The 14,862-nt window shown below is 42.2% G+C and overlaps 1 protein-coding gene across 1 annotated transcript in view; it reads left to right on the plus strand.

Moving 5' to 3' along the window:
• Positions 1-10,151, plus strand: part of prr12b (proline rich 12b) — a 32,677-nt gene extending 22,526 nt beyond the window's left edge. The window contains exons 8-18 of the mRNA XM_034539601.1: positions 515-1,313; positions 1,620-2,224; positions 2,316-2,432; positions 3,421-3,554; positions 3,773-3,865; positions 4,061-4,635; positions 4,745-4,864; positions 6,824-6,921; positions 7,063-7,194; positions 8,953-9,048; positions 9,548-10,151. Of these exons, the coding sequence (XP_034395492.1) occupies positions 515-1,313; positions 1,620-2,224; positions 2,316-2,432; positions 3,421-3,554; positions 3,773-3,865; positions 4,061-4,635; positions 4,745-4,864; positions 6,824-6,921; positions 7,063-7,194; positions 8,953-9,048; positions 9,548-9,682 (2,904 nt within the window). The 3' untranslated portion in view covers positions 9,683-10,151. The remainder of the gene's footprint in view (positions 1-514; positions 1,314-1,619; positions 2,225-2,315; positions 2,433-3,420; positions 3,555-3,772; positions 3,866-4,060; positions 4,636-4,744; positions 4,865-6,823; positions 6,922-7,062; positions 7,195-8,952; positions 9,049-9,547) is intronic.
• Positions 10,152-14,862: the final 4,711 nt, after the last annotated feature.

The following is a 14,862-nucleotide window of genomic DNA, read 5'->3' on the forward strand; positions in this document are numbered from 1 at the left end:
CAATTAATTGAGAACCTAATCATATTAATTGAAGATGACGATCATTTGCAGTTAGATGAAGCCCACAAATGATAATAAATGGTAAACAGACTTATACGTCAAAGATTCAGAACCGACTACAGACGGAACGCCTCAATATTTTTCTAGGAACAATGGGTCAAATGACAATGTGTTTAATGTAGTTATGAAAGGGCTCGCTTGTAATGCCGAACGGCAATATCAACACTCGGCAGTTCCCCTCAGCTCCATCTTTCAGCTCTTCGTTTTGGTTCACTCACCCCGGCATCAGCTTTGTTGGTGAAGACCTAATCAGAGCTTAAAGTGGGGGGAATATTAGTTTATGGGTCATTCATTCATGCTTTGTGTCTGCTGGCATCTGTATGCTATTGTGTTCTTTATAACTTTAAAAGGGGATAAAGTGTACAGAGGGATGCAGCTAACTGACATGCCAATGCAGTGACAAAATCATAAAGCTCTCATCAGTGAGGACTTTATGCTCTTTGGTCTTTTGCAGGCTGATGAGAAGGCCTTCGATTTCAAACCTGGCTTCATGGCCTCTTTTTTGGACTTCTTGAAGACAGGCAAAAAACAGCCAAGCCTTGGACTGGGACATGATGAAGGTGAGCAGGATTCCCTAAACTCCTGTTCCTCTATGAAGGGAGGGATCAGGCCCTTATCCCCTCCTCCTCTCCCCCAAGCGCCAACTCCCTCACGAACATTCAGCGAGGGAGGCCAGGGCGATGGGGCAGACCTGGCTCTCAGCAGCTGCCCGAGTCCCTGTAAGCCACTGGACGAGGAGCTAAAAGGAAACCTGGAGACGCTGCCCTCCTTCTCCTCTGATGAGGAGGACTCGGTCAGTAAAAACCAGGACCTGCAGAAAAGCATCTCATCTGCCATCTCTGCCCTGTATGACACCCCACACTCGTTAGCTGCTGCGATGGCTTCTGCTATGGCCAAGGCCCCACACAACCTGTCCCCACCTAACCCACAAGAGCCACCGCTTAGTCCTCCGCTCCCGGCCATGCCTCCCCTCATCCCCAGTATGGAGGATGGGAAAGAGGAGGTGCTCACTTACATGCAGGATCACATACAGGACAAGGAAAAGCAAAGATTGGTCTCCCCACAGTCAAATGGAGAACACGTGGACGAGAGGGACGTTAAGCAAGGAGGAGAAGAGGAGGTGGAGGGAGGTGGGGAGACTGCAGACAATGAAGAACATATGAACAATCTGCAGCAGGGAGCGCTGGAAGAGAAGGAGGAGGAACAGGAAAGGATGTCTGAAATGCAGATGTTAGAGGTCCCTCAAGTTGAAGGTAATATGTGTGTTTGTTCTGCCTGCTTTGAACTGTTCCCTTACTAAAAAATGATATAATTCCTGGAAAGTTCATTCTTGACTGGATGACTTAAATGAAATAAATCACGTAATGATTCATGGGTGAGAGACGAGTGAAGGACTGTGTTGTTGTTAGTGGACGTCTGCACAGCAGGGGAGTCCGGCACTGCCTCCCAATGAGGCCCCTGGTTAACAGTTGGTCACTTAATGTCCAAGATTTACACTGCAGGGCTTTTGGAATTGCAACTTCAGGAGAAAATGTCTCACCCCACCCTGTTTTTTTCAGATTCTCCATCAGGACGTATACTTGCTGCTGCGACTCTATCCCCATCACCGTCCATCCCCCCCTCCACTCCACCTACATACTTGTCACCCTCACCCCTTCCTCTCCTGAATCTCCCTGTACCCTCTCAACTGCCAGTCCAGCAGGATGAGGAGGAGACCATTCAAACCTATCCTCTCTCTGAGCAGCAGCAGTCCTCCTACCAACCAGCTCCAACTGGTACCTCCCCTCCCCCATCCACCTCCCCTCCGGCTATCCCGTCTTCACCCATCTCCAACCTTCCTCTGGCCCAGTCCATTCCCCTCCCATCCACCACACCTCCCCTATCATCCTCTGATCAGGACCAGGAACCCAAAGCTGAGCAGCTTTCCCCCACCTCACCCACCTCTTCCTCATTCTCTTCATCATCCTCGCCACCACCATCACCTCCAACACCGGAAGAGGCCCCAACATCTCAGCGTCTTACCTCCCTCCACCTGGCAAAGAAGCAGGCCGATGCCGCCATAGCTGGGGAGAGTGAAGAGGAGGACAGGGAGAGTGGAGGCGAGGGAATCTTTCGTGAGCGGGACGAGTTTGTGGTTCGAACCGAGGACATCGGGACTCTTAAAGTGAGTTCCCCCCCACAGCTCCCAGGGAGTATGTATGGTGAATAAATACCTTTACATTAATGATATCCACTGTCATTGTTGGTTTCATCAGTTGGCCTTGCAGACAGGCCGGGAGCCCCCACCCATCTGGAGGGTGCAGAAAGCCTTGCTCCAGAAATTCAGCCCGGAGATCAAGGATGGTCAGAGGCAGTTCTGTGCGACGAGTAACGTGAGTTTTCTCCCACGGATGAAATGAGTAGGAAAGGACATTGAGCAGAGAACTGCTGGTGTACAGCTCTTTATAGATTGATTATAGAAGTCAGTGATGTCAGACTCGGTTTAAATCAAGGCCCCATTTCCCTAAAGCATCTTCTTAAACTTGAGTTTCTCTCTTATTGATTAAATAGATTAGAGATGTCTAGCTGCAGACAGTGGCCCCTTCCAGGTTGAGGGATTAAAGAACTCTGGAACCTGCACAATAAATATCAAACTTCATGTATACTTTTGCTTTGTTTAATTGAATTGCATCTTTAAGTATATACTTTTATCATGTGTACTGCTAGGCATATATTCGGTCTTAGCTAATAAAAGAGTTATATATTCAACAATTATAGCAATTATTCCAATAATTCCTGGGAATTAAACCTCTGAAATGCTGCCCACATCTATGCATATTTACACACAGGATCTTTGACTACACTAATGATATTATAGTATCGGTGTATGTAATATCTCTTCTGGCTGGAATGTAGCTTTTCCTGTTTTCTGTTGCCATATCTTCTACATTCACAATTGAAGACATACTTATTCAAGAAGCGTTTAATTTGTGCTTCAGGGCATTATCTGTTTTGAGCAGGATAATTCATTTCTTCATTGTAGCTTTACCACCATTCCTATCAGTGGGGCATAGTGCAGGTTTGTTTTTCCCTGCTCTGAATCTGAAATACTTGATTATTTAGAACGCTCTGAGGAGCCATCAGTTGGACTTGAAACCAACTAGCGGACATGTATTTAATAATTTAATAATCACTAGGCTGATTGGTGCCCTTCAAGAGTGAAATGTAAAATGCTTCCTTAAATGTAGTGAGTGCTCTGACTGTAAGATATACACACTAATGTTTGATTGGTCCCAGTTTGACTGATCCTTACTGCTATCCTCTATAAGTAGTTAGAATATTTGTTTACTAAATTGTTCTTCTTCATGTTTCATTCCTCAGTATCTGGGTTACTTTGGGGATGCCAAGATGCGCTACCAGCGTTTGTACGTAAAGTTCTTGGAGAACGTCAACAAAAAGGATTACGTCAGAGTGTGCTCCCGGAAGCCGTGGCATAGAGCAGGTCTCGCTCTGAGGTAAGGAGAGGAAGCAGATTTGTTGTCCAAAGTTTCTGATTGTCAATCCAGAGGGAGGGAAGCTGAACTGACACACACTGTAAAGTAATACACAGATCTGAAGCAAATTCAGTGAGACGTTTGTCAAAGATGTTTATTGTTATCACTAACTGGTTTGAGATTGATTTCAAATAACTCTTCACTCACTCTGGGTTCTTTTTGCTATTCCTGATTGACAGACGCCAGTCACTACCTCAACAGCTGCCCTCCAGTCACAACCAAACCCCACCTCGAGTGGAACGAGGCGACAAGGAGAGGCAGAAAGAGAGGGAGTTGAAGGAGATTAGAGAAAGAGAGAGGGAGCACAGGGAGAAAGTAGAAAAGGAACATAAGAGAGAAGAAAAGGAGAAGGACAAACAGGAGAAGGAGCAGAAGGAGAGGGAAAGGAAAGAAAAAGAGAACATGGAGAGAGAAAGAGAGGACAGAGAGCAAAAGGAGAGGGAACATATGGAAAAGGAGAGTGGAAGAAGGGAGAAGGAGCAGAAAGAGAGAAGGGAGTATGAGAAAGAGAGAGAGTTGAAAGAGAGGGATAGAAGGAATAGGGAGCAGAGAGAGAATGAGAAACAGGATAGAGAGAGGAAAGAAAGGGAGAGACAGGAGAGGGAGTTGAATGAAAGAGGGAAAAGGGAGAGGGAGGAGAGACAGAAAAAAGAGAGAGAGAAGCAAGAGAGGGAGATAACTGATAAAGAGAGAGAAAGGGTGTGTCGAGAAAAAGAGAAACAAGAAAGGGAGCGGAAAGAGAAAGAAGAGAGGGAGCAGAAAGAAAAGGATGGAAGAGAGAGGGAAAAGGAGAAAGAGAGACAAAGGGGTCATGAGAAGGAGAAAATGGTGAGAGAGGAGCAAGAGAGGAGGGATGGCACAGTGGAGTTTGCGAGGGTGAAGGAGGAAAAGAGAGGAGGAGAAAAGAAGATGGATTGTCGGCCCAGAGCCAAGACTTCAAAGGACAAGGCAGAGCCTCCTCCCAAGAAGAGGAAGAAGTGGCTGAAGGAGGTGCCATCATCCTCCTCTTCCTCTGACTCCTCCCGACCCAGCGATGACGAAGGTCAGCTGTTCTGTATGTGTGTGTGAGTGCATGGTACACAGATATTAATAATCTCCTGAGGTCAGTGTATGCTGTGTTCAGGCCCTCAGTGTGGTTCCTTGTGTTGTAGGACCGGTGCGGGGTGGAGTCAACAGCCGAGCCATGAGGGAGGTCTTCAGGAGCTATGTGGAGATGCTGGTCAGTACAGCACTGGACCCCGACATGATCCAAGCCCTGGAGGACACTGATGGTGAGCAGGCCCACGGAGGAACACGGGGGAATGAGTTGAGAAAAGAGCTTGTCCAGAGATAGAGGGACCTTCTCCCTGTTGTCAGTGTATTACCCGATCACCACACTTTTCAAGGCCCATCCAGTCAAAGTGAAGATAAAGTCTGGAAATCCATTTTGCGTGTGTTGTTGTAAGTGCAGATTAATTTTGAAAAGCGCAAGTCATGTAATGTACAATGCCCGACACGTCCATAAACAGAACTTGATGGACGACGTGGAGGCCTGATATTGTTACGCAATAACAATATCCAATATCTAATAATATAATAATGTATATTATTATGTTGCTTCACATTATCCAAAACACATTATCTTCCCTTTGCTCCGCAAACATTGTTCATTTAGGACATAGGAATTGCCTCGACTGCCACAACAAACTCTTTTGCTTGAGGAGGACATTCGGTGTGTAAAGTAATTATTAATATACGTTGCTAATGTGTTAGCAGCACTTAGCATACCATCTGTCTACTTTATGTACTGGCCTCACTGATACTTTGTTGCACAAGTACAGACAATACACACATAACATGTCATACAACAGCATACGATGGAGGAGAATCCCCCCCCCCCCCCTTCCCCCCGGAGAGTAACGCATAGAATAACATCCTCTGAGATATGAGGAAGGAAATCCTCCACCTAGTTGCTTTTTGCGATAAAGTTGTAAAGCTGCAATGACGGGTACCACCAAGCAATCTGCATTGTGGCATCTTCTGGCTCCCCATCCACTTCCTGCAGCAGATACCAGGTCTACTCCTGAGGAATGTGTTTGCAGGCTACAGACCTTGTAGAAGTAGCGGTTATGTAGGACTGCAGACTTATTGAAGGCTCCCTTTAGTTGCCCAAAAGCGTTGTCAGAGCCATCAGTCCTGTTTGGAGCAGAGGCTTTCCTGGAGATCAATTAGCACTGCAGAAATCTCAGGAAACAGTAGAATGAATAGTCCATTGTGACAGACTGATCTTGATGGCCTTGGCACAGAACAGAGATGTAAAAGAGGGGTTTGTATGCCTTAACTCCCAACTGTAACAGGGTCTTACATCTCTTTTAATGGTCTTGACTCACACTCACTGAACTATGATCAGTGTGGGGGATACCTGAACTATCCATGTACTACTTTGCCTTGAGTCCTTTAAGGACATACTATAGGCAAGGTGTTTCTTCTCTCTTTTGAAGTTGGCACTTTGGCTCCCCTGTCTGACGGACCTGGACAGTTCATGTTCAGCTGCCTCTTCTGCACTCTTGGGATTGTGCTCTCTGATCCAAACTTCAAGCTCTGCTCCACAATGATGACCTCTGATATTTCTTTCATCTAGTTGCTAAGGCATGAACCACTTGTGTTGGTTTTTAAGTCTATCAAACGGTTCCTTTGGATCCTCTCCGCACTGGAAACACGGTCTGTGTTTCTTCTGTGATCTAATGTTTTGAACTCATTGTTTTGTTTTTCTTTACTTTTTCAAAGTATTGTGTGTGGTCGTAGTTCAGGGCAACATAAGTATTCATATCAACCGAATGGCTCAATCTTAGCCGTTCTCTCACCAGTTGGGAGACTGTTCATTATCATCATTAGGGTAAAGGGGCTGAAGCTTGGGCTCTCTAAAGCTCGGTGCTGGTTCTGGTGCTGGTACTTAGACTGAATGCCATGGCCACTGGGAGGCTCAACCTTAAGCCTTAAGGACTAGATGCACAAAGTCTCCCTTATGGGCTTCTTCTTCTTGTGACATGTAAAAGTGCTCCATCCATCCATCCATCCATCCATCTGTAATGGTGATGAACTAGATGCACAAAGTCTCTGTTATGGGCTTCTAGATGAGGAGAAAACCTATTCACCTAGTTCCACTTTCAACGTCCTTTGCAGGTCTCTCATGATAATAGGCAGAGACAGTAATCAATGTAAATGAGTGTTCTATTACTTTAACTCCTCAGATGAGTTGTACCTCCCACCCATGAGGAAGATTGATAGCCTGCTGGGGGAACAGAAGAAGAGGTTGTTGAGGAGAGTCACCATGAGTGTTCAGCACCAGGTAAACCTACACATCCTTCTACTCAGTTTCCTCAGACCACAGTCTTTTAGAAGTCTGATGCTGGTGTAGGGATTTCAAACAAATTGAGACTGTAGAGAGCTTATTCATGCCGTTGATTGCATTCTGCTTTCCTCTCTCCAGGAGGCTTTACATATATTCCCCAAAATGATGGCAGACCCCCTGGAATCTGGAGCTGTCAAAGTTCACCTGGGTGGGGAGCGGTACAACCGCAAAACCCTCAACCGGGTCAAGAGGAGTGTTCCTAAGCAACAGGTCAGAAAGAACCCTTTCCATTGAGTAAGCCTTCCCTCTAAGTAATCCTTCCCACTGAGTCATGTTTCACTAGTATCGGCACTACTACTGCTACTGGCAGGAGAGCAGCTCACCAACCGTGGAGAAGTACAGGATATTACAGGACATTATCAGGATAGTTACGATCCTTCCCTTTTCAGACTAGCCCATTTGCTGCAAAACACCCACAAACCTGGCAACCCAGTGTGCTGTAAACCTTTAGCACAGTGTGGAGTTCAAATGAAAGCCCAGCAAGGACTCTTAGTGAATAGAATGGACAAGTAAGGAGCCAGCTTTCCATGACTATGTTGTTATTGTGAAACAATGTAGGTAGTGATTATTTACCTGTTAAAGACGTCTCCTGTTTAAATTCTTCACGTTCGCTCGAGTTTGAGCTATTTGTGGTGTCAATTGGCACGATGCAATTTAGAATGGACTTGTTCCCTCTGCAGTAATCTAGATCTTTACAAAATATTGGGAGGGACAATCCAGCTGCGCCTTGACATTGTTAGGTGCTGTCTATACACACATTTCTGCTTATGGTACACCCTAAAGACAGGACTGCCCCCTGACTTGAGGGGTGTATGATCATTATAACTGTGGGAAAAACCATATGCTTCACTAATCGGAAGCAGCATATGGCAAGGAGCCTGTATAAGTGACTGAATGAACTGTATGTGAACACCAGACCAAAACCTCTTCCAGCAGCCACTAGGAAGAGGTCAAAGGTCAACCAGTAGTCGAGGCACAGAACATCTTTGAACAGAGACATCTCTCCCTATAAGTGACCCCTTGAAGGTCCACACTTATGTCACTTGATGGCATTTTAGCTGAATGAAAACCATGGGATGCGACTGAAAGCTAATAGTAAAATTCCTAATTTTTCAGTTTAAAGCAGCATATGGACTCAGACCACTTCCAGTAGCCCAGATATATCCAGAAACAGTGTTGAGACTGTACACCTGCACCAAGAGTCACTTGAGCTTGCCGGCCTTTAGAGGTACACATTTAATGAACACAGAAAGAAGAACAACATGAAGCATAGTCAAATATGAGTTATTGACAAAGACAACCATGCAATGATTGCCGTAACATACTGGTTTGATTGTCATGGTATTCTAAGACTGTCACTACTCCTTCTGCTGACGTGGAGAACAGGCAACCGCCCAAAGAAGTGGAGAGGTTAGAGATCTTGTTGATCTATACTGTAAGCATCACAAATTAAATGCCAATTCATCCTCTATTGAGAGTGCTGCATCCTCCTCCAATAGAATGGAGGGAAGTCAGAAAGTGTATCGTTTATAATTCAATGGAACTAACTTTGTTAGGTGTAGATCAATCAATCAAAATGTTATTCATACTCAAGGTCCAGATGCCTTATACATAGACAGCTGTACCAATGTCTCCACAGCTGGGACTGTTAGCGCGTAGAACTCAACTTTGTTTGATAAAACCATGATTATTTCATTTTCGTAGTCATTAACCCGGCAGATCCATTTATACATAACATTTCTTAAAACGGCTTGGAAAGTATGAACTCCTGCAGCCACACACTTCAGTAATATTCTCATGGCCTCTGTAGGCTTGCTTTTTTGTAAGAGAAACATCACAATGATTTGTTGTTATTTTATCTAGAGTACAAAGGAAAGGTTTTCTATGGTGAATGGCTTAAATTATCAGTAATCATTCACAACAAAATAATGCTGGAAAAATATCTTTGACCTTTTCTACCTTTTTTAGGATCTAAAGCTCTCAATGGAAACTTGCCGGATCTACAGTCTGTATCATTCCCTTCACCACTACAAGTACCACACCTTCCTGCACTGCAAGAAGGAGGTAAGGATGGCTGCAGCAATGTATTTAGCTCATATACTCATCTATATCTTTGTGCATAAAAGCCTAAAGTGGCATATTTGAGTTCAGGTTGTTGGGTCAAGATAATAATGTATGGAGTCTTTACTTTATTTCTATATTCTCTTTTGCCCTGAAAACAAGCTACAAACTCTCAGCATTCATGTGTGACCTATAGCATGGATTCTAAATGTTGTTAATGTTATCCAGCTGTAAACCACATTTCTTGTGTTTTCTGAACCCATCCATGGTTAGCTTTGGTTTAGAGCTACCAGCAAATCCCTGGGTGATCTCATTTGTCATACGTTTCTGGTAACATATGTCTATGATGTCTCTGTTATATGTTAAAATGCTGGTCTAAAAAAGGGAATAGTTAGAATATACTATAATAAGCTATGCCTGACTATTGACCACAGGGACTGCACAAAGTGTATTGTGACTGTGGTTGTGTAGTATGTGAAACTGACTTCTTCTTCCTGCCCAGACGGACAGCATTGAGCAGGCAGCGGAGGACCCCGGCCAGGAGGAGGTGGTGCAGCAGTGCATGGCTAACCAGGGCTGGCTGGAGAGCCTCTTTAACTCCTTCATGGAACTGCTCAGCCTCAGTGCCAAGGCCTGAAGGAGGATCACCAAACTCACACATCCACCTGCAGTATTAAGAGGATAGAGGCATCCATTTGTCAAACAAAAGGACCACACTGCCCAAACTGTACGGATGCTTGTAGTGAGACAACTGTTGGTTTGTGTGTTTGAGAGTTAACTTTTAAAGTGTTTTCTTATTAAGTACCTCTTTATTTCAAGAAAAGTATTGAACGATGGACGGAGTGAACTACGTGAATGTGATGGATTTCCATAAAACTCAAAAAAGGTATCAGCACTACAAAAGAGTTCTTTGTTAAGACCTACAGAATATTAAGAGACACATGCAAGATGTCTATAAGTAGTAACTACTATGGTTTGGTTTAATTTATACAAGGACATTTCCAAATATGACCGTTCTTAGATGGTATTGTTTGCTGTTATTGTTTTTGAAAAATGTTTTAAAGAGATATACATGAAATGGCCCACCTGCAATTGTTTGTGTCTATTAGACACACAGGTAAACTATAAAGGTGAGGTTAAAAAAGACTGTATTATGGTCTGTCATTTCTACCAGCCTCAGTTAGAAATAGTTGATTGAGGGGAAATGTATTTAAAAACTAAGCTGTGTTCTTTCTGTTTGTTCTTCAAAAGACAATGAGAGAGACGATTCAATGCCTGTAAGACGATGAATGAAAAAAATAAAGCACGACTTTCTTGACGGAAGTGTGAGGTGAAATTATCCAAAATCCTAAATGTCAGTGTTTAATGTCAGTCATTTTTATCTGTTTGTTGTTGATTGATATTTCCTATTCTTTGACCTCTCAGAGGATATTCTTGTATATTCTCTGTTGTTCTGATGTGTATATAATGTACAGCTACTTCATTCTCTAGTTTTCAGTTGCTCTTCTGTACATGAAATTCCTGTATTTGACATAATGAAATAAAACTGTTCAAATGACAAAAGTGATGATGAATAAACCAACTTCTGCTCAAGTCATTTCACTGAAGTTTGAGCAATGCATAAGAAGTGGATTTGAGCTGCACTAAAGATACAGTCTAGTTCAGAAAGGGTACAAAATGACCCGTTCATGAAGTTATTTACATGCAATTCATCATGACATTTGATGACTTTTTTTGTAGGACTTGCATACATGTCATACATGTGTTGGGTAAACACATAATAAAATGTACATCAAAAAATGGGATAAAAATAGCACATTAAATAAATAAACCGTTTATTTACTCAACCTTGGTTGGACCCTTTTCGCTGAGAGGAGGCTAGCCTTTATTGTTTTCTTTTCTTGGCCCAGATTTATATTTTATTCAGAGTTTCTTGTGACAATTATTTTCAGATATGTCAGTATGTGCATCAAAAAGCTGGATTTTGTTATGTTTCTCCATAAGCAAAAGACACCAATCCATTAGTAATCCACAACAATCTAGCAGCTGATAGAACAAAACTACTGACAATACTGATATAAAGTCTTGATTTGAACTACTAGTGTCAATATGTTCAGCACATCTTGTGTTGGATCACGTTGTGGACAAACCGGCTTCCTGAAGCTTGCCCTATGTGGAGAAGTCACACTGTAAACATATGCTATTTACTATTAAAAGTGGTCTCTTTCTTTTTTTTAACATACATGTGATTAACAGAACAGTAAAACAAATGACTGAATATAAGTCAAATTGAAGCAGAAACATTTGTGTTTTACAGTATTATATTGGTGATACTTGATGTTGGGTCAAAAGCAAGTTTCGGGGTATAGCAACCTGTCTGGATATTTGGCGTATGGGGACAACATCATTTCTTACAGATGAGGCGTGCAGCTCGTATAGTAGGTGGCCGGAGATAATCCAGGGTTTAGAGGGCAAGGAGAACTGCGATTACACAGCCATTGGTTCTTTCGGAATATTTTATTTCCCAAATATTTTCACAATGCAAGAGAACATACAGAGCAAACAGAGCACATTACAGAGAAACATTACAGACAATGACATAACAAGTTAGGAAAAAGACAAAAAATACACAAGTAGATGCAATTAAATTAAATTAAATTAATTAAACAATGTCATGGTCAATAGTGTCGAACGCAGCACTACTGTCGACCAAAACAAGTACAGAGATGAGTCCTTTATCAGCACTAAGGTCTAACAAAACAAGTACAGAAATAAGTCCTTTATCAGCACTAAGGTCTAACAAAACAAGTACAGAGATGAGTCCTTTATCAGCACTAAGGTCTAACAAAACAAGTACAGAAATAAGTCCTTTATCAGCACTAAGTTCTAACAAAACAAGTACAGAGATGAGTCCTTTATCAGCACTAAGGTCTAACAAAACAAGTACGGAGATAAGTCCTTTATCAGCACTAAGGTCTAACAAAACAAGTACGGAGATAAGTCCTTTATCAACACTAAGTTCTAACAAAACAAGTACAGAGATGAGTCCTTTATCAGCACTAAGGTCTAACAAAACAAGTACGGAGATAAGTCCTTTATCAACACTAAGTTCTAACAAAACAAGTACAGAGATGAGTCCTTTATCAGCACTAAGGTCTAACAAAACAAGTACGGAGATAAGTCCTTTATCAGCACTAAGGTCTAACAAAACAAGTATGGAGATAAGTCCTTTATCAGCACTAAGGTCTAACAAAACAAGTACAGAAATAAGTCCTTTATCAACACTAAGGTCTAACAAAACAAGTATAGAAATAAGTCCTTTATCAGCACTAAGGTCTAACAAAACAAGTATAGAAATAAGTCCTTTATCAGCACTAAGGTCTAACAAAACAAGTACAGAGATGAGTCCTTTATCAACACTAAGGTCTAACAAAACAAGTACAGAGATGAGTCCTTTATCAACACTAAGGTCTAACAAAACAAGTACAGAAATAAGTCCTTTATCAGCACTAAGGTCTAACAAAACAAGTACAGAGATGAGTCCTTTATCAACACTAAGGTCTAACAAAACAAGTACAGAGAGGAGTCCTTTATCTGATGCAATTAGGAGGTCATTTGTAATTTTCACCAGTGCTGTCTCTGTGCTGTGGTGTTTTCTAAATCCTGACTGAAACTCCTCAAATAAACTATTATTTGCGACTACTTTCTCAAGGATCTTAGAGAGGAAGGGAAGGTTAGAGATTGGTCTGTAGTTAGCCAACACCTCTGGATTAAGAGTGGGCTTTTTCAGGAGAGGTTTAATTACAGCTACTTTGAAGGAATGTGGTACATGCCCTGTTAGCAAAGACACATTGATAATATCCAACAGAGAGGTGCCAATTAAAGGCAACACGTCTTTAAGCAGCCTCGTTGGGATGGGGTCTAAGAGACAGGTAGACGGTTTAGAAGTAGAAACCGTTGAGGACAATTAGTCTAGGTTAATGGGAGAAAACTATCCAAATATACACCAGGGCATCCGGCCGTTTCCAAGGCCACTCCTCTTGAGGACAGATCGTCAGTGGTTGAGGGCAAGAGATCATCAATCATGCCTCTAATAGTTAAAATCTTTTCATTGAAGAAGCTCATGAAGTCATTACTACTGAGGTCTATTGGAATACACGGCTCCACAGAGTTGTGACTCTCTGTCAGCCTGGCTACAGTGCTAAAAAGAAACCTGTTTTTTTTCCTTATTTTCTCTATTACTGATGAGTAATAGGCTGCTCTGGCATTACGGAGGGCCTTCTTATATGTTTTAAGACTATCTCTCCAAACTATATGTGATTCTTCCAGATTGGTGGAACGCCATATGCTTTCCAGCTTTCATGATGTTTGCTTTAGTTTGCGGGTCTGAGGTTTTATACCAGGGAGCAAACCTCCTTTGCCTCACTGTCTTTTTCTTCAGTGGGGCTATCAAGTCTAGTGTCATTCTCAGTAAGCCTGTAGCACTATCGACAAGATGATCAATCTGGGACGGACTAAAGTTAGCACAGGAGTCCTCCATCACATTGAGACGTGGTATTGAATCAAATGCAGAAGGAATGTGTGAGTATTAATATGACTTGGAGGAGTTGATTCATTTAGGCTGACATATTCTTCATGACTCAGCCAGGTTTCAGATTTAAGAAATCAATGTGATCGTCTGATATTAAATCATTTACTAATAAAGTTTTAGATGACAGATCTAATATTTTGGAGTCCACATTTAATTATCCTGTTTTGTTGCACTACTGGAATAGTGGTGTTAACCTTTATGAGGTTATTTTGTATGACTCCTCTTCCGGTAACTTTTGATTTAATTAAGTTAAGTGGCCGTGGGACAGACACAGTCTCTATAGAGTTAAGGTTAAGGGTGGGTAACTGCTCGAATGGAAGTGCAGAGAAGGGTGGAAGACTACAACTCTGCTTCTGCTTCTTGATCTGAACCCTGGGTTGTCATGGATTAAGTCTTTTACTATAATAATGGTTCTAATACAGTATAGTTCTCAGCTGAGGGAACATGAGTCACTGGGTCCACAGACTGCAAACTGTCTACCAGTAAAACATGCACACAAATAATCCTCATCTGCAGGCTTTAAAGATTTCTAATCTATGGCCCACGCAGCTATCCTGCAGTGTCCCTTTACTCAAAGAAAAAGCCTAGAGCTGAATCTAAGTTACATTTTTTATAAGCAATATTCACTTCTCATTGGTTCAGATTTACAGGAAATACATTGGCATATAGTCTGCTCATACGCTGAACCGTCTGTCTTTTGGTGTGGGCGTGTCCACGCCTCTCAACACATGATATCGTCACTCTAAATCAATACATCATCTTTCAGTTACAATAAACATACAGTGACTTTCTTCTATGTTTTCCTAATACATTCTTCATGTTATTCCTTATTAATTATCATATCCTTCTTTATGTATTATAATTTAAACATCGACCTTCTTTATATACATGTCAAGTTTAGATAAAAACTCCAGCTGTGTGTGTGTATGAGGTACAACATGACAGGTAGCACACCTGTCATGTTGTACTTCATACACAGACATAACACTTAAGAAGGCAATAAGCTGTGAGATTTGCAATCAGTAAATATAAAGGTTTATGGAAATAAGTGAGACCTTATCATTAGAGGGATTATAGTTGGATTACTTTAGAGACAATGCTAAGGACTTTTTCATCTGACCCCAACTCATGACCCCAAGAGACGTTTCCATTGGACCTGAGCAGGACACCACACCGAGAGGCCATCTGGTCCGCCTCATGACCCATGTTGACACAGATGTGAAGCG

The sequence above is a fragment of the Cyclopterus lumpus genome, chromosome 8 (assembly GCF_009769545.1).
Source record: "Cyclopterus lumpus isolate fCycLum1 chromosome 8, fCycLum1.pri, whole genome shotgun sequence".
In the NCBI taxonomy this organism is placed as follows: domain Eukaryota; kingdom Metazoa; phylum Chordata; class Actinopteri; order Perciformes; family Cyclopteridae; genus Cyclopterus; species Cyclopterus lumpus.